The sequence below is a fragment of the Notechis scutatus genome, chromosome 4 (assembly GCF_049901735.1).
Source record: "Notechis scutatus isolate UNSWTSFEM ecotype Mainland chromosome 4, rNotScu1.2, whole genome shotgun sequence".
Taxonomy (NCBI): Eukaryota; Metazoa; Chordata; class Lepidosauria; order Squamata; family Elapidae; genus Notechis; species Notechis scutatus.
Window position 1 is genome coordinate 166,125,402 of NC_142012.1, and position 19,307 is coordinate 166,144,708.

A 19,307-nucleotide genomic window follows, 5' to 3' on the forward strand; every position below is an offset into this window, starting at 1 on the left:
ATCAGGAGAGCGTAGTGGAGCCTCTGGCTGAGGATCAAACTGAGGAATGTTGGTTTGATGCGAGGCAAAGACGCAGGCATAGATGTGAGATGCAACGCAGAAGAAAAGGACAAATCAGGGACTGAGATTAGAGACTGACACGCCCCTCAGGGAATAAAAGTGGGTGTGTTAGCTCTGGATTCTCACTCGGAACAACTTGTTAATTTGGGATAGAAGCTTCGACAAATTCTGTGTGTGGCGTTTGCCTGTGATTTATGTTCTTGCTTTATTAATCGGACTTGGCAGGCAGCTTGTGGGAGACTGCCAAGGACTTCTCCAGCCAAAGGAATTTAACCCTGTCGTTACTGGTCTTGTCTGCTTGTTTATATTCCTTTGGAAACTTGGACTCTCACCTCGTGGGCACAGGTGAGACATAACATATATATATATCCCAAAAAATTCAGACTAGGGCTTGTTTTCAGGGTAGGCCATATTTTCGGGGAAACATAGTGTGGGTGTGTCTGTGTGTGTCTGTGTGTATTATACAGCGTTACATTTAAAAAAAAAACAGAGGACGTGCATTTACTAATTGCCGATCAAGGCCAATTTTGGGCTGCATTGCAGCCGTGAGTCGAGGATCCCCCCGTACACTGGATGAATTCTCTGAGACGGCTGCAAGAGGGATTTACTCACCAGCCACCTGCAGTAATTCCAGTGGTCGCTTTCAACGATGGAAAATTGAAGGAAGGACTTCAGAAACTTGTCAATTCTCTTTAGAGCCGCCAAGCTGGCCTGCAGAAGGAAGGGATTTCTTGAGGGCCACATCAGGGTTGTGTTTGACCTTGGGGGGGGCATGGCGTGACCAGCGGGTGTGGCCAGCTCGATGTCACTCTGGGGTCCTTGGTGCTCTTGGTGCTTGGTTGTTATCTTGCAGACGTTTCATGACCCAACTAAGTAACTTCATCAGTGCTAGAAGGGAGGAGGGTTTGGAGAGAAGGGGAGGAGGAGGGAGTAGTAGTAGTAGTAGGAGTAATGTGGGGTCATCTCTGAGCTTTGTGGTTTTCTTGCAGATGTTTCATGACCCAACTAAGTCACTTCATCAGTGTTAGAAGGGAGGAGGGTTTGCAGGGACAAAGGAGGAGGAGGAGGAGGAGGAGGAGGAGGAGGAGGAGGAGGAGGAAGAGGAGGAGGAGGAGAATGAGGAGGAGGAGGAGGAGGAGGAGGAGGAGGAGGAGGAAGGAGGAGGAGGAGGAGGAGGAGGAGGAGGAGGAGAAGAAGAAGAAGAAGAAGAAGAAGAAGAAGAAGAAGAAGAAGAAGAAGAAGAAGAAGAAGAAGAAGAAGAAGAAGAAGAAGAAGAAGAAGAAGAAGAAGAAGAAGAAGAAGAAGAAGAAAGAGACGAAGGAGGAGAAAGAGACAGAGGAGGAGGAGGAGGAGGAGGAGGAGGAGAAGGACAAGAAGAAGAAGGACAAGAAGAAAAAGACAAAGAAGAAGAAGGAAAAGGAGAAGAAGAGGAAGAGGAGGAGGAAGAAGAAAAGGACTGTGGGCTCCTTGGTGCTCTCTGTGCTTGGTTGTTTTCCTACAGACGTTTCATGACCCAACAAGGAAACATCATCAACACTAGAAGGGAGGAGGGTTTGTGGAGGAAGAGAAGGAAGAAGAGGGCAACGACTACGAGATCCTTGACAAACAGAAATGTTGGGCTCCACTGAGGTCTTAAATCACGGACCTCCTGCATTGGGCTGGTTCTGCTCTTGCTGTCTACCCTGCGGTGAGATTCAACGACGGATCGTGCAACCCAGAAACCTCCGTTTCTTGAAAACCCGGCTTGTCTTCGGCGTCGCCCTACCTGGGAGACCAGGATGCTTTCGTCGTGCAGGTGGATCAGCAGCGGCACCAAGCTTTGGAAGGCGATGTCCCTCATCTGATCCTTGGCTCTCCTCTTGATGAAGTCGAAGAGGGAGGAGAAGGTGGACACAGCGGCCAGCCTCACCTTGTTGGAAGCCTGTAAGAAGCAGGAGACGTCAATGCGGGCAGCATTTGACTTACGACCACAACGGAGCCCCAAAATTTACACGGCTAAGTGAGACGGTTGCTTAAAAAGTTCCCAGTTGGACTAGAAGACCTCCGACGTCCTTTCCAACTCTGTTATTCTATTCTATTCCCAGCCCCATTTGACAACCTTTCTTGCCACCTGTCAGGATTCCGGCAGTGACCCCCATTTAAATCATGAGTTTCTAGCCAAATTTTCAAGACTTAAAGAAGATTTATTAGGAGTAGACATGCCAGCACTGCCTGGGTGCAGCCAACTCTGAGGAACATCATTCCTTGTCACCCTGGACCCTGGTTTTCCTCCCGCCCCCTGTGTGTATCATAATTCATATTCTCCAATGGGACAAATCCATAGCCCAGAATCATCAATCAGGCTCTCCAGTTAGAATTTTGCCCGTCCAACCTCCTGATTAGGAAGGAAACTTCAAAAGTGGCAAAAGGACCATCCTGAGGGGAAAAAAAACCGGAGTCTAGACCGCAACACCAAGGATGTCCATTTTCCCCTTTGACCCCAAATCCTGCACCCTTTGGTAGGTGGAGATGTCCAGTCGCCGGTCCAACTTACGTCGTCGAAAAGAGGGAGTATTCTAAAGGCCACCTCCAAAGCCACCACGTTCGCTTCCTCTTGGCTCAAACACTTCAGGAGACAGGGAAGAAGTTTGAGGGCCTTCACGTTGATTTTTCGATTCACATCTTTTAACCTGGCCAAGATGTCTGGCAAGGCGGGAACCACTTTTACTCACCTGGAAGGCAGAAAAGGATGAGTCAGGAATCCATCCGCTAAGGAGGAGAATCCAAAAATAAAAAAAAAATACAAAGGTGTAGATGGAACCCTTGGAGGCCCGTTTCATCACTTCCGGTATTTCTGGAAATACAAGAAGTGATGAAACGGGCCTGTTTTTCAGCCTCCAAAGGCTGCAGAGGCTTCCCTCAAGCCTCTGGGAGCCCGAAAAAGGCCCGAAAATTAGCTGTGATGTGCGTGCATGCGCAGTGAGGTAAGTTTGCCTGGGACTCGTGTGCCCCGCACAAATGGCCCTGCGGTACGCGTGCCATGATCGCCATCACATATCTAGATGCTGCTGCTCTCTTGATCCTCCAGCGTGCAACCCCTCCCCCCTGGGAATCCAGACCACGTTCTACCACACCTTCTCTGGACGAGTGCTGAGGGAGACCAGGCCATCCAAGGCCAGAGATCGGAGCTGGAATTGGTTGGCGTTCAAGTGCTTGCGGAGATACTGGATGATGACTTCTTCCAGGCCCACACGGACGGTCTTGTGCTGAAGAAGCTGGAATAGGAAAAGCAAAGACGAACCCCCCCAAGGTCTTGAAGGCAACATCAAGGATGCAGGATCAAAACCCTGCACCGCCTGTCAGCTTTAAAATTCAGCTGTCACATTTCATGGAAGGGGGAGGGGGTGGAGGAGTTGAAAAGTTCAAGGTTATTCTGTATGTCGGATTAAGAAATTCCAGTTGCAGTTAATTGGTTCTCGTGATTTATGAAGCGTAGAAGTGGGAGGAGAGAAGGGGGATTCTGTGTAACCCGTGAAAATAATTTCACTTTGGGAAATTGCCTTTGACATGCCAGATCTGTTCCTTAATAAATCAATTGGAGAGAAAATGTCTCGGAGTGATTGATATCATGGATGCTTTCTGGATGCCTTACACCACCCTTTCTAAAGCTTGAACAGAATAACAGCGTCAGAAGGGATCTTGGAAGTCTTCCAGTCCAACTTTCCGTGGTGGCGAACCTATGGCATATGTGCTGGAAGTAGCACGCACAGCCATTAGTGCCGACATGCAAGCACTCACCCAAAAAAGGTCTACTGTGCTTGCGCGCGCTGCCTCCCGCCTGATAGCTGATTGTTGGGTATCTGGTACGCATGTGCGGGGATGCGGCAGTGTTCAGGAGAATGTGCGCAGAAGTGCATGACGCAGGCCACGTGGGTTGCACACGCGTGCGCAGGAGGAATGGGCCCCACCGCGCACATTGCCTTCTGGGGGATGACATGCCAGCATGAGCAGGCAAGCATGCATGCAATTATCAGCACAGGAGCCCAAAAAGGTTAGCCACCACTGTTCCATCATATCCCAAGAGCTAAAATAGACACTAAACATCAAAAACGTCATCAAAAAAGCCCAACAAAGAATGTTCTTTCTGCGCCAACTCAGGAAGCTCAAACTGCCCAAGGAGCTGCTGATACAGACGGGGTTGGACTAGATGACCTACAACAGGGTGGGCAAACTACGGCCCGCGGGCCACATCCGGCCTGTTGGTCTGTCCAATGCGGCCCGCCCCTGAAAAAAATCACTGCCATTGGTCTGTCCAATCTGGCCCGCCCTGAAAAAAATCGCTGGGCGTGGCCTATTGCTCTGTGCCGCGTGGCCCCCAAAGCTGCAAAACAGTGCGGAGCGATCTAGGGGTAGGAAAGAAAAGAAATTTGCAAAGGCCTCGGCTGGGAGTTCGAAATCACCTTCGAGTGCGACCTCTCCAAAGGTGAGTCGTCCCCACCGATCCCCCTTTTTTTCCGGGCTTCCAGGCTTAAACTTAGCAAAGGCAAAGCTTGCCGGCTGGAGCGTCTTCCTGCCGAGGAGCGGGAAGGGTTCCACCCGGCAGGCGGGCGAGCTGCTTGGAGCCACCTAAAGCTAGGCTGCTGCTGGTGGAGCCTTGCCCTGCCTTAGTGCCCGTTTCCCGGCTCGGCGGTCCTGCTCGGGCGGCACTTTAAAGCCTGCTCCCAGCACCGAGCAACTTCAGCAACTTTCGGCTTCCCTTTTAACTCGCGGGCGCTCGCGCCTGGCCCCGAGCCGTGCGGCGGAGGGAAGCCCGGCTGGTGGGCGGGCAGGCAGGCTGCTTGGAGGAGGTGACCGGCGGCGCTCCAGGCTTCCCCTCCGCCCGTACGGCTCGGGGCAAGGCGCGGCGCCCGCAAGTTAAACGAAGCCGAAAGTTGCTGGGAAGTTGCTCAGTTTCCGGGGCTTCCAGGCTTAAACTTTGCAAAGGCAAAGTTTGCAGGCTGGAGCGTCTTCCGCCTAGGAGCAGGAAGGGTTCCGCCCGGCAGGTGGGCGGGCTGCTTAAACTTTGTTCGGGCGGCACTTTAAAAAGGCTGCTCCCAGCACCGAGCAACTTCCCAGCAACTTTCGGCTTCCTTTTAACTCGCGGGCGCTCGCGCCTGCGCCGACTGCATGCGGCAGAGGGGAAGCCGGTGGGCGGGCAGGCTGCTTGGAGGAGGCGACCCGGCGGTGCTCTGGCAGCAGCAACAGGCAGTTTCGCCCGGGCTCCGCTCAGGTGTCGGCTGGGGCTGTCAGGAGTTGCTACCGCCGGCGCAGCTCCGTGCGGCTCCAGTCCCGCGTTGCCTTGGGAAGGAAAGGCAAAACCAGGAGCCGCTGAGCCTGAGCCTCCAGTGCCGCTGCTCCGTTGCAAAGCACCGCCGCGGCTCTTCCTTTTTGCCTTTCCCTTCCCGAGGCAACGCAGGACTGGAGCCGTCTTGAGCCGCGCCAGCGGTAGCAACTCCTGACTCAGGGGCCTCCGAGGGGAGGAAGGAGGAGAAAGAGGGGAAGGGTGGGGGCGATTCCCAAAAATCTTGTGCTGACCCGGCCCGTCTGTCAAATTTTAAAAGTCAATGCGGCCCCGAGCCAAAAGTTTGCCCACCCCTGACCTACAAGGTCCCTTCCAACTCTGTTAATCTGAATCTGTAAATTCTACAGAGGAATGATTGAGTCTGTCATCTGCACCTCCATAACTGTCTGGTTTGGCTCTGCAACCCAACAGGACAGACACAGACTCCAGAGAGTAATTAGGACTGCAGAAAAAACAATTAGTACCCACCTGCCTTCCATGGAGGACCTGTACACTGCACGAGTCAAAAAGAGGGCTGTGAAAATATTTACAGTCCCCTCACATCCCGGACATAAACTGTTTCAACTCCTTCCCTCAAAACGAGGCTATAGAGCCCTGCACACCAGAACAACTAGACACAAGGACAGGTTTTCCCCCAATACCATCACTCTGCTAAACAAATAATTCCCACAAGACTGTCCAACTATCTAGTAAGTCTGCATTATTATTATTATTCTTATCCTTCCTAGTATCTATCTCTTTCCACTTATGGCTATAACCGTGTTGTTTGTATCTTTACAATTTATATTGTTTTATTTGTTCCCTAGCATGATTCAATAGCTTATTAGTAACCTATGATTAGTGATATTGTATCTTATGATTCTTGATGAATGTATTTTATTTTTTCTTATGTACACTGAGAGCATATGCACCAAAGAGTGTCCAATCCTGCTTGGCCTGTAAAGAATTCTATTCTATTCTATTTTCTATTCTATTCTGTTCTGTTCTATTCTATTCTGTTCTATTCTATTCTATTCCTTCTATTCTGTTTATTCTATTCTATTTTCTATTCTATTCTATTCTATTCTATTCTATTCTATTCTATTCTATTCTATTCTATTCTATTCTATTCTATTCTATTCTATTATGTTCTATTCTATTCTATTCTACTCTATTCTATTTCTGTTCTGTTCTGTTCTATTCCTTCTATTCTGTTCTGTTATGTTTATTCTATTCTATTTTTTATTCTATTCTATTTTCCATTCTATTCCATTCTATTTTCTATTCTATTCTATTTTCTATTCTATTCTTTGTTCCAATATTCTATTCTATTCTATTCTATTCTATTCTATTCTATTCTATTCTATTCTATTCCATTCCATTCCATTCCATTCTACTCTACTCATTTCTCTTCTCTTCTCTTCTCTTCTCTTCTCTTCTCTTCTCTTCTCTTCTCTTCTCTTCTTCTTATTCTATTCTATTCTATTCTATTCTATTCTATTCTATTCTATTCTATTCTATTCTATTCTATTCTATTTCTGTTCTGTTATGTTCTATTCTATTCTATTCTATTCTACTCTATTCTATTTCTTTCTGTTCTGTTCTATTCTTCGTTCCAATATTTATTCTATTCTATTCTATTCTATTCTATTCTGTTCTGTTCTGTTCTGTTCTGTTCTATTCTATTCTATTCTATTCTATTCTATTCTATTCTATTCTATTCTATTCATTTTCTCCATTCTGTTCTATTGTATTCATTTTCTGCATCCTATCCTATCCTATCCTATCCTATCCTATCCTATCCTATCCTATCCTATTCCTATTCCTATTCCTATTCCTATTCCCTGTTCCTATTCCTGTTCCATTCTGACAGAACCAAATGTTCTCCTCCGGCCAAAGTCCTTACCTCCACCAAAAACGTCATCGCGATTATATGCACGGTGCTTTCCCTGCTGTCCAAAATCGTCATGAGGTAGGGCAGCATGTGTTCACACCCTTCATTTCGTACGATAGCTCTGTGGTAGGGAAAGAGAAATGTGGACTACAAGGGAACTCCAACTACGAGGGAAGAGAAGGACCAGGGGAGACAGGAGAGCAGCCTTCCAATATTTGAGGGGCTGCCCCAGAGAGGAGGAGGAAGGGGGTCAAGCTATTTTCTCTCCAAGGCCAGACCAGGAATCATGGATGGAAACTGAACCAGGAGAGATTCAGCCTGGAAATAAGGAGGAATTTTCTGACAGGGAGAATAATCAACCAACGGAACAGAAGTTGCCCTCGGAAGTTGTGGGAGTGCCATCGCTGGAGGCTTTCAAGAAGAGACTGAACTGCCCTCTGTCAGAAATGCTGTAGGGCCTCCTGCTTGGGCAGGGGGTTGGACTAGATGACCTCCAAGGTCCCTTCCAACTCTGATTATCTGTTATCGAACGGTAGCATTTTTTTTACTACCGGTTCATGTGAACCGGGCCAAACCGGTAGAATCCTACCACTGCATCACACATAAAGATCAGAAAAAACCTCGGTCCTACCACCGTAAATACAAGTAGTGCTTGAATTACCACCATTCGTTTAGTCACTTTTTGAAGTTACAACGACACTGAAAAAAAGTGACAGGATCATTTTTCACACCTACAACCGTTGCAGCCTCCCCGCAATCACGTGATCAAAATTCAGGCGCTTGACCACTGATTCATATTTATGACGGTCGCAGTGTCCCGTGGTGGGGGTCACACAATCCCCTTTTGCGACCTTCTGACAAACCAAGTCAGCCAATGAGGAAGCCACATTTGCTTAACAACTACGTGTCACTTACTTAACGACTGTACCACTGAAACACTTGCTCCATTTTACGACCTTCCTTGCCAGCAGTTGTTAAAGTGAATCCCTGCAGTTTTTAACTTAGTTTTAGTTTAGTTTACTTTACTTTATTGTCCTTGCACCTCGTAGAACAAAATCAAACACCAGTGTACAATTTATGACTGTGAAAATGAACACAAACACACATCCTTCACCCTCCACACTTTGAACCAGAAACCCCCGACACTGCACCAATACTGCACTATACAGTAGAATTCAACAGAGCTCCTGCCCTGGGATAGAAGCTGTTTCCCAGCCTATTTGTCCTTGTTTTTATTATTATCCTGTACCGTCTGTCAGATGGGAATAATTTAAAAAAAGGGTTCCCAGGATGAGATGGATCTTTGAGAATGTTTTGGACTTTCTTAAGGCAGCAGGAGCTCTAAAGCTCTTCCAAAGAGGGGAGAGGGCAACCCAGGATCCTCTGGGCAATGATGTTCACCCTCTGGAGTGCTTTCCTATCTGCCCCTGTGCAATTGGCAAACCATACAGAGGTGCAGTAAGTTAAGATACTCTCTATGGTGCAGCGGTAGAAGGTCACCAGCAGTTTTCCATCCAGTTGTTGTTTCCTGAGACATCTCAGGTGGTATAATCTCTGCTGGGCCCTTTTGACCAGGGCTGCAATGTGAGCCCCCCCAGGTCAGGTCCTCTTTTATGATGGTGATACCCAGAAACTTAAAACTGGCCACTTGCTCCCCTCGGTCTCCATGGATAAACAAAGGCTGGAGGTCTGACCTGTTCCTTCTATATAGTCCACTATCAGCTCCTTGGTCTTATTGGTGTTGAGGACCAAGTTGTTGTCTCCATACCACGAAAGCAACCACTGGTCCACCTCATCTCGGTAGGCAGACTCATCTCCCACCACTGTTGTATCATCTGCAAATTTAGCAATAGTATCACTAGCGTGAGTGGGAATGCAGTCATGCACATAAAGAGTATAGAGTAAGGGACTCAACACGCAACCCTGTGGCGTACCTGTGTTAAGAATAAGGGCTGAAGAGGTATGATGACCTAATCCAGTGATGGCTAACCTATGACACGTGTGTCACTCGTGACACGCTGAGGCACTTTGACTGACACGCCTGTGGGTGTGGGAAAAACCTGCACATTTAGAGGCTGCCTGTGCTCTGCTCCAATCCCTGCTCCCTGCTTGTGGCGTGGAGGCGTGGTGTCACCGCTGCCGCGAGATCTTTGCAGCAGAGAACCAGTTTTAGCCGCCATAAACTGAGGTTTGTCAGTTTCATTACCTCAGGAAGGCTACAGGAGGAAAGGAGATCCATGAGGTTCACAGCCCTGTAAGGTGGCCTTCCGATCCCCACATCCTGCACCTGCAGCCTGAGACCAGGGAGGCGAGTTTCCACAGCCTGTGTGATCACCCCAGCCCAGTCCGTCATAAACCAAATTATTGATATTTCTTGAAGTGACACATGACCCGAGGAAGGCTACACTTTTCCCCGATTTTCGACACACCAAGCTGAAAAGGTTAGCCATCACTGACCTAATCTGACCCTCTGTGAGCGGCCAGACAGGAAATACATAATCCAAAGGCAGATTGAATTAGAAAGCCCAAGGTCCAGAAGTTTAGACACTAGTCTATGTGGAAGAATTGTGTTAAACGCAGAACTAAAATCTACAAAAATCATCCTCCCGTAGCCCTCCCGCTGTTCTAGATGAGTCAGAGCATTGTGAAGAGTGACGGTTATAGCGTCCTCTGTAGATCTGTTTGCTCATCAGGTGGTCTCCAAAGGGGGAACCACATGCCCCTCGCGTATGCTGCAACCATCATAAGTGCATGCCAGTTGCCAAGCCTCTGAATTTTGATCAGGTAACCATGGAGAATGCTGCAACGGTTGTTAAGTGTGAGAAACGGTCCTAAGCAGTGGTGGGATTCAGCCAGTTCACACCAGTCTGGGAGAACTGGTTGTTAACTTGACCATGGGGATTTTGCAACCGTCGTAAGTGTGAGAAATGGTCATAAGTCACTTTTTGTCGAGTGATGTTGTAACTCTGAATGTTCACTAAATGAACTAAATTATCCGTAGTGCAAGATCGGAAGGTTAGACTTAAGAAGACTTAGGATAACTTTATTGTCCCTTTGAATGTACACGAATCGGCATACATTAAAAATGAAATTCTGTTGCATCCAGCTCTCAAAGGGTCACCACCTCCACTGTACACTTTACCTAACCATGACTAAATAAATAAATAAAATTAAGCATATACCCACATATATTATAGGACACAGAGAAACAACACAGTCTAGTTCAGATGTACACATGTACATGGCGAGAGAAATGAATCTTGCGAGTTTGCCAGGCGGATGGCCTAGGGAACAAAGCTGTCCCAGAATCTTGTAGCCCTGCTAGAAATACTTCAAAACCTCCTCCCAGACTGTGAAGGGGGTGTGTGGGGTCTCTAACAATGCTTTGAGGTCTAAGCACATAGCGCTTGTAAGCAGCATCCTGAATAATGGGAAGTGAACGTCCTATAATGTTCTCGACTGTCCTCACCACTCCCTGTAGGGACTTTCTATCAGGCGCTGTGGCTACCAAAACAAATGGGGAGGTGTTTGGTTAAAATGCTCTCCATCGTGCCTCTGTAAAAAGTGGCCAGGACAGAGGGAAACAGAGATGCTGTCCTCATCCGACGCAGAAAATGCAAACGCTTCACTAAGGAGGTCACGTGTGGAGAGACCAGTTCAGATTGTGAAGTTATCTGCACCTGCAGATACTTAATGCTGTTGACCGCCTCTACGGGGGCATCCTTGATACTTGAGTGGGGTATGACCCTATTGGTTGTGGCATGTGGAGAGACCTGGCCCCATAGAATTGCCGAGAGTCAGATACAACGGAGTGGATAACATCAGCAGCAGCAGCAGGGATAAAAATTTGGAGGCTTACTTGGCAAAGACCGTGAGTCCCTTCTGTTGGGTGGCCAGGTGACACAGGAGCTCGGATCCTCTCCGCTTATTCATAATCAGGGATTGGTCTCCGCTGCTCACACGTCGGATGAGGCTCTGTAAAGTGCTTAGAGCTGCCCTACAAGTAAAGGAATCCAGGTCAAACCTTCTGGACCAAACCAGAAGGACATCATCAAAACTAAGGGGAAGGATGTTTTGTGTGACCTCATCGAGCCGTGATGGGTGTGACCTCATCCTGGCTTCAATCAGGTGATGAGAAGAAAGGTTCGAACAGTATTTTTCAGCTTTAAAATATGTAGACTTCAACTCCCAGAGTTCCTCAGCCAGCATGTGTGGACTTTAATCCTAAATCAGTGTTTCTCAACCTTAGCACTTTTAAGATATGTGGACTCAGCTAGCATGCATGGACTTCAACTCCCAGAATGCCTCAGCCAGTATGTGTGGACTTCAACTCCCAGAATGCCTCAGGCAGAATACGAGGACCAACTCCCAGAATGTCTCAGCCAGTATGTGTGGACTTCAACTCCCAGAATGCCTCAGGCAGAATACGAGGACCAACTCCCAGAATGCCTCAGCCAGCATGTGTGGACTTCAACTCCCAGAATGCCTCAGGCAGAATACGTGGACTTCAACTCCCAGAATGCCTCAGGCAGAATACGTGGACTTCAACTCCCAGAATGCCTCAGGCAGAATATGTGGACTTATATCTCCCAGAATGCCTCAGGCAGAATACGTGGACTTCAACTCCCAGAATGCCTCAGCCTACATGTATGGACTTCAATTCTAAATCAGTATTCGTCAAGCTTAGCACCTTTAAGAGGTGTGGACCAACTCCCAGAATTCCCCAGCCAGCTATGCATGCTGGCTGAGGAACTCTGGGATTTGAAGTCCACACTTCTTAAAGCTGCTGAGGTTGAGAAGCATTGATTTAGAAATTGGTTCTCTTTATTATACGCTACTTAATTCCCTTTCCACCCTCTTTTTCCTAAAGTCCAGCTAACTGACTTATTTATTTAACCAATTTATTTACTCCTTGATGTAAAATATGAACTAATTTTCCTTCCCCTACCCCTTTAAAAAACAAAAATGAAACTGGTCTGGAAGCGTTTCAAAGTTTTATCCATGCCTTTTCTGGACATGAAAATCTGACTGCTTTTAAATGAGTGTAAGGTTCCCGACACACACCCCCTCCCCGGTTGAAATTTTTTTTAAAATTTTTGAAGTTTTTAAAAACATGCTGGATAACCATTTGTCTGAAGTGATATAGGGTTTCCTGCCTAGGCAGGGGGTTGGACTAGAAGACCTCCGAGGTCCTTTCCAACTCTGTTATTCTATTCTATTCTATTCTATTCTATTCTATTCTATTCTATTCTATTCTATTCTATTCTATCCTCTATCCATTCCATTCCATTCTCTATTCTACTCTATTATTATTCTTCATTCCAATATCTATTCTATTCTATTCTATTCTATTCTATTCTATTCTATTCTATTCTATTCTATTCTATTCTATTCTATCCTCTCTTCTATCCATTCCATTCCATTCCATTCTCTATTCTATTATATTATTATTCTTCATTCCAATATCTATTCTATTCTATTCTATTCTATTCTATTCTATTCTATTCTATTCTATATTCTATTCTATTCTATTCTATTCTATATTCTATATTCTATATTCTATATTCTATATTCTATATTCTATTCTATTCTATTCTATTCTATTCTATTCTATTCTATTCTATTCTATATTCTATATTCTATTCTATTCTATTCTATTCTATATTCTATTCTATTCTATTCTATTCTATATTCTATATTCTATTCTATTCTATTCTATATTCTATATTCTATATTCTATATTCTATTCTATTCTATTCTATTCTATATTCTATATTCTATTCTATTCTATTCTATATTCTATTCTATTCTATATTCTATATTCTATTCTATTCTATTCTATTCTATTCTATTCTATATTCTATATTCTATATTCTATATTCTATATTCTATATTCTATATTCTATTCTATTCTATTCTATTCTATTCTATTCTATTCTATTCTATATTCTCTATTCTATTCTATTCTATTCTATTCTATTCTATTCTATTCTATTCTATTCTATTCTATTCTCTCCTATTCTCTATCATTCCATTGCATTCCATTCCATTCTCTATTCTATTCTATTATTATTCTTCATTCCAATATCTATTCTATTCTATTCTATTCTATTCTATTCTATTCTATTCTATTCTATTCTATTCTATTCTATTCTATTCTATTCTGTTCTGTTCTGTTCTGTTCTGTTCTGTTCTATTTTCTATTCTATTCTATCCTAAATTTCATTGTGCAAAAGAAAGAAAGAGAGAACGGAGCACCTCAGAGGGAGAGGAGGGGTGGGGATCTTCTCCTGCGCGGAAGTCCTCCAATAGAAACCGATCTCCTGGGGTTTGATGTTCACCGCGTAGGAGATCTGGCAGAGCAGGGCAATGCAGAGGGTGGGGTACATCACTTTCAGGGCCTCTTTGCAGGCCGGGGTGGGGTGCCTCAAGATCTCCTGGAGAGCAGTGGTGGCCTGAAAGGAAGAGGAGAGAAGCCGAGCTGGAGGGAAACCCTGGAGTTTCGCAGGGTGGCACCTGAACAGGTGTATTTCAGAGGGAAGGAAAAACCTCCCCACCCCCCAAGAACCAGGTGGTACCCTTGGAGGAGAATCTTGGCAGCTCAGGGCTGAAGTGTGGGGAAGCCTGGTGCTGCCTGAGCTTGGTTGTTTTCTCACAGGTGTTTTATGACCCAACTAGGCAGGTAACTTTATCAGGACTGGGAGCTCGAAGGGAGGGCCTTTTGCAGGGAGAAGGGAGAGGGGAGGGGGGAGGAGGAAAAAGAAGAAGAGGAGGAGGAGGAGGATGAAGAAGGAGAAGGAGGAGAGGAAGAAGAAGAGGAGGAGGAGGAAAAGAACAAAAGGAATAAGAGGAAGAGGAGGAGGAGGAAGAAGAAGAAGGAGAAGGTGAAGGAGGAGAGGAAGAAGAAGAAGAGGAAGAGGAGGAGGAGGGAGGAGAAGGAGAAGGAGAAGGAAGGGAAAAAGAGGAGGAGGAAGAGGAAAAGAACAAGAGGAATAAGAGGAAGAGGAGGAGGAAGAAGAAGAAGGAGAAGGTGAAGGAGGAGAGGAAGAAGAAGAAGAGGAAGAGGAGGAGGGAGGAGAAGGAGAAGGAGAAGGAAGGGAAAAAAGAGGAGGAGGAAGAGGAAAAGAACAAGAGGAATAAGAGGAAGAGGAGGAGGAAGAAGAAGGAGAAGGAGAAGGAGGAGAGGAAGAAGGAGAAGGAGGAGAGGAAGAAGAAGAGGAGGAGGAGGAAAAGAACAAAAGGAAGAAGAGGAAGAAGGGAGGAGGAAGAAGAAGAAGGAGAAGAAGGAGAGGAAGAAGAAGAAGAGGAGGAGGACGAGGAAGGAGAAGGAGAAGGACAAGGAGGAGGAAGGGAAAAAAGAGGAGGAGGAAGAGGAAAAGAACAAGAGGAATAAGAGGAAGAGGAGGAGGAAGAAGGAGAAGGAGGAGGAGGAAAAGAACAAAAGGAATAAGAGGAAGAGGAGGAGGAAGAAGAAGGAGAAGGAGAAGGAGGAGAGGAAGAAGAAGAAGAGGAAGAGGAGGAGGGAGGAGAAGGAGAAGGAGAAGGAGAAGGAAGGGAAAAAGAGGAGGAGGAAGAGGAAAAGAACAAGAGGAATAAGAGGAAGAGGAGGAGGAAGAAGAAGAAGAAGGAGAAGGAGAAGGAGGAGAGGAAGAAGAGGAGGAGGAGGAAGAGGAGGAGGAAGGAGAAGGAGAAGGAGAAGGAAGGGAAAAAATAGGAGGAGAAGGAGAAGGAGGAGAGGAAGAAGAAGAGGAGGAGGAGGAAGGAGAAGGAGAAGGAAGGGAAAAAAGAGGAGGAAGAAGGAGGAGGAAGAGGAAAAGAACAAGAGGAATAAGAGGAAGAGGAGGAGGAGAAGGAGGAGAAGGAGAAGGAGGAGAGGAAGAAGAAGAGGAGGAGGAAGGAGAAGGAAGGGAAAAAAGAGGAGGAGGAAGGAGGAGGAAGAGGAAAAGAACAAGAGGAATAAGAGGAAGAGGAGGGGGAGGAGGAAGAAGAACAAAAGGAATAAGAGGAGGAGGAGAAACTATGAGGTCCTGGGTTGTTTTCTTGCAGACATCTCATGTCCCAACTAGGCAACATCATCAGTGCTCAGTATCTGCATCCGTAGCACTAATGATGCTCTCCAGTTGGGTCATGAAATGTCTGCCAGAAAACAACCCAGTTCAGCCAGCACCAAGAACCAGAATGAGAAAACGGTCCCAAGTCCGTTTTTTTAGTGCCGTTTGTAACTTTAAACGGTCACTAAATGAACTGTTGTAAGGCGAGGATTACCTGTATTGACCACGAAAGAGTACAATGAGGCAAACGTAAATCTTTGCCTAGCCCTGAGCCCAATTCAAGAGGAGCGGAGTGTCTTGCTAACTACTTGATACCTGGCAAGTTCACAACAGATGTGTTGTGGCCTGTCGGCCACGAGAGAGAGAGACAGAGACAGAGACAGAGACAGAGACAGAGACAGAGACAGAGACAGAGAGGGAGAGCCTGGCCCGTCCGTCAGCCCTCTGATGGAGAGTCAAGGGGGGGAGAGAGAGGGAGAGAGGGGGAGAGAGAGAGAGGTGGAGCCTGAGCCGTCCGTCAGCCCTCTGATGGAGAGTCAAAGGGGGGGGGGGGAGAGAGGGAGAGAGAGATGGAGAGAGGCGGAGCCTGGGTCGTCCGTCAGCCCTCCGATGGAGAGTCAATAGCCCCCAGGTCTGGTTGTGGCTGATGAGGAAGAAGAGGAACAGCCGGGTCCAGTGCCTCATTTGCAGAAGGCAGAAGCGAGGAGAGCAGTGGAAATCTATGGGCTGGTCCTCGGGACAGAAGATCCATCGTTGCTAGCAAAGCCCCACCCTGGCTCTGGAGAGAAAAGGCAGGGGGCGGAGATGAATAAATGTGGCACACAACTATTCATCTCCCGGACGGACGGACTTGTGAGCTGGCGGTGAGAGAGAAACTATTTTCCCGGGGCTGCCGGGGCTCCGAATAAAGGAATCTTTTGAGTTCACATCAGAAGAACTTGTCGTGCTTGGGGAACTGGGTCGGAACAAGATGTTCCTCTTTTGACGGACAAGCGACAGGCAAGATGGAGGGAAGGGCCCGAAGGAGACCCCAGCAGCCTCGCTGGACCCGATACCTACAGCCAACGGAGTGACGACGGGCCTCGTCCCAGGCTTGTCCAGGCGGAAGGGCTGCTGTTGGACAGTGACCTGCAGGACGCTGAGGATTTTGTAGGAGGTGCTGGAGAAGGTCATCAGGGCATGCCACATAGCCGAAGCGCTGCTGTAGGTCGGGAAAAGGGGGGCTGTCAGATGGGGGGGGGCGCTCCTTGGAAATCTGGTGTGTGTGGGGGTCTCGGCATTCATGACGAGGTTTTAGATCAAGGTTGCCAAACCGGACTCTTTCGTCAAAATCAAATGTTTCTCCACCTTGGCTACATGAAGATGAGTGGACTTCAACTCCCACAATTCCAGGAGTCCGTCCATCTTCAAGTTGACACTGTGTTGGGTGAGGAATTCTGGGAGTTGGAGTCTGTCCATCTTCAAGTTGCCACCATGCTGGATGAGGAATTCTGGGAGTTGAAGTCCTCCCATCTTCAAGTTGCCACCATGATGGCTGAGGAATTCTGGGAGTTGAAGTCCTCCCATCTTCAAGTTGCCACCATGCTGGATGAGGAATTCTGGGAATTGAAGTCCTCCCATCTTGAAATTGCCACCATGCTGGATGAGGAATTCTGGGCGTTGAAGTCATCCCATCTTCAAGTTGCCACCATGCTGGATGAGGAATTCTGGGAGTTGAAGTCCTCCCATCTTGAAATTGCCACCATGATGGCTGAAGAATTCTGGGAGTTGAAGTCCTCCCATCTTGAAATTGCCACCATGCTGGATGAGGAATTCTGGGAGTTGAAGTCCTCCCATCTTGAAATTGCCACCATGATGGCTGAAGAATTCTGGGAGTTGAAGTCCTCCCATCTTCAAGTTGCCACCATGCTGGCTGAAGAATTTGGGGAGTTGAAGTCCTCCCATTTTCAAGTTGCCACCATGCTGGATGAAGAATTCTGGGAGTTGAAGTCCTCCCATCTTGAAATTGCCACCATGCTGGATGAGGAATTCTGGGAATTGAAGTCCTCCCATCTTCAAGTTGCCACCATGCTGGATGAGGAATTCTGGGAGTTGAAGTTCACTCATTTTCAAATGGTTGCCAGGTGGCTGAGGAATTCTGGGAGCTGAAGTCCTCCAATCTTCAAATGGCCACCATGCTGGATGAGGAATTCTGGGAGTTGAAGTCTGTCCATCTTCAAGTTGCCACCATGCTGGATGAGGAATTCTGGGAGTTGAAGTTCACTCATTTTCAAATGGTTGCCAGGTGGCTGAGGAATTTTGGGAGCTGAAGTCCTCCAATCTTCAAATGGCCACCATGCTGGATGAGGAATTCTGGGAATTGAAGTCCTCCCATCTTCAAGTTGCCACCATGCTGGATGAGGAATTCTGGGAGTTGAAGTTCACTCATTTTCAAATGGTTGCCAGGTGGCTGAGGAATTTTGGGAGCTGAAGTCCTCCAATCTTCAAGTTGCCACCATGCTGGATGAGGAATTCTGGGAGTTGAAGTTCACTCATTTTCAAATGGTTGCCAGGTGGCTGAGGAATTCTGGGAGCTGAAGTCCTCCAATCTTCAAATGGCCACCATGCTGGATGAGGAATTTTGGGAGCTGAAGTCCTCCCATCTTCAAGTTGCCACCATGCTGGATGAGGAATTCTGGGAGTTGAAGTTCACTCATTTTCAAATGGTTGCCAGGTGGCTGAGGAATTCTGGGAGCTGAAGTCCTCCAATCTTCAAATGGCCACCATGCTGGATGAGGAATTCTGGGAATTGAAGTCCTCCCATCTTCAAGTTGCCACCATGCTGGATGAGGAATTCTGGGAGTTGAAGTTCACTCATTTTCAAATGGTTGCCAGGTGGCTGAGGAATTTTGGGAGCTGAAGTCCTCCAATCTTCAAATGGCCACCATGCTGGCTGAGGAATTCTGGGAGTTGAAGTCCTCCCATCTTCAAATTGGCACCATGTTGGCTGAGGAATTCTGGGAGTTGGAATCCATCCATCTTCAAGTGACCAAGGTAGAGAAACATTGAGTTCTTCTTAAATCTTTAACCTCACTGAAATGTCCTCCACAAGCTACTTGGAAGGTGAACCCTGCAGGGATCCAGGGATCAGGCTCCCAGCCAAGACCCATCAGGCACTGCCTATGATCTTACCAGTCACATTGGAGGGAGCAACTGAGGAGGGCCCTCACGACGTCTTCAGGATGGCTGGTACTGATTATTCGGAGAAGCCGGAAGAATTCATGGCGGGCAGAAGGATCCGTGATTTGATCCAAGTTGGAATACATGGATTTGACCATCTTGGGCACCTGGGGAGAGAGGGTTGGATGATGTCTCTGCGTGAGACAGGTGGTCCTCAGCTTATGACCACAACTGAGTCCAGCCCAGCATTTGCATTGCCCCATTTTATGACCTTCCTTGCCACTGTTGTTAAGTGAGTTACTGCAGATGGTAAACTAGTCACAGGGTTATTAAGCACATCTGGCTTCTCCGTGGGCTTTGCTCGACAGAAGGTCGCAAAAGGGGATTGCGTGACCCCGGGGAGAATGCAACCGTCGTAAGTATGAGTCAGTTGCCAAGCGCCCACATTTTGATCACGGGGCCCTGCGACGGTTGTAACTGTGAAAAACTGTACTAAGTCTCTTTTTTTCAGGGCCGTTGTAACTCTGTCAAGATGGATCTTGACAGACTAGAATACTAGTCTGAAATTTGACGTAGAGAAAAGTAAAGTCTTATTCTTAGGCAAGAAAAACCAAAAGGACACATCTAGACTGGGTGCAACCAGGCTCAATAGCAGGAACTGGGAGAGGGATCTTGGAGTCTTAGTGGACAACCAGCTAAATAGGAGCCAGCTGTGTGCAGCAGCAGCCATAAAAGCCAATGCAATCCTAAGTTGCATTAACAGAGGGATACAGTCAAGATCAAGGGAGGTACTAATACCACTCTATAAAGCCTTAGTAAGGCCACACCTAGAGCAGGGATCCCC

General features: G+C 47.1%; 1 protein-coding gene across 1 annotated transcript in view; it reads right to left on the reverse strand.

Moving 5' to 3' along the window:
- LOC148131025 (maestro heat-like repeat-containing protein family member 7) overlaps positions 1-19,307 on the reverse strand; it is a 34,501-nt gene that overhangs the window by 5,464 nt on the left and 9,730 nt on the right. Inside the window, 9 exon segments of the mRNA XM_087962589.1 lie at positions 673-771; positions 1,826-1,981; positions 2,594-2,771; positions 3,169-3,314; positions 7,266-7,374; positions 11,113-11,250; positions 13,512-13,708; positions 16,364-16,505; positions 18,476-18,630. Coding sequence (XP_087818715.1) covers positions 673-771; positions 1,826-1,981; positions 2,594-2,771; positions 3,169-3,314; positions 7,266-7,374; positions 11,113-11,250; positions 13,512-13,708; positions 16,364-16,505; positions 18,476-18,630 — 1,320 coding nt within the window.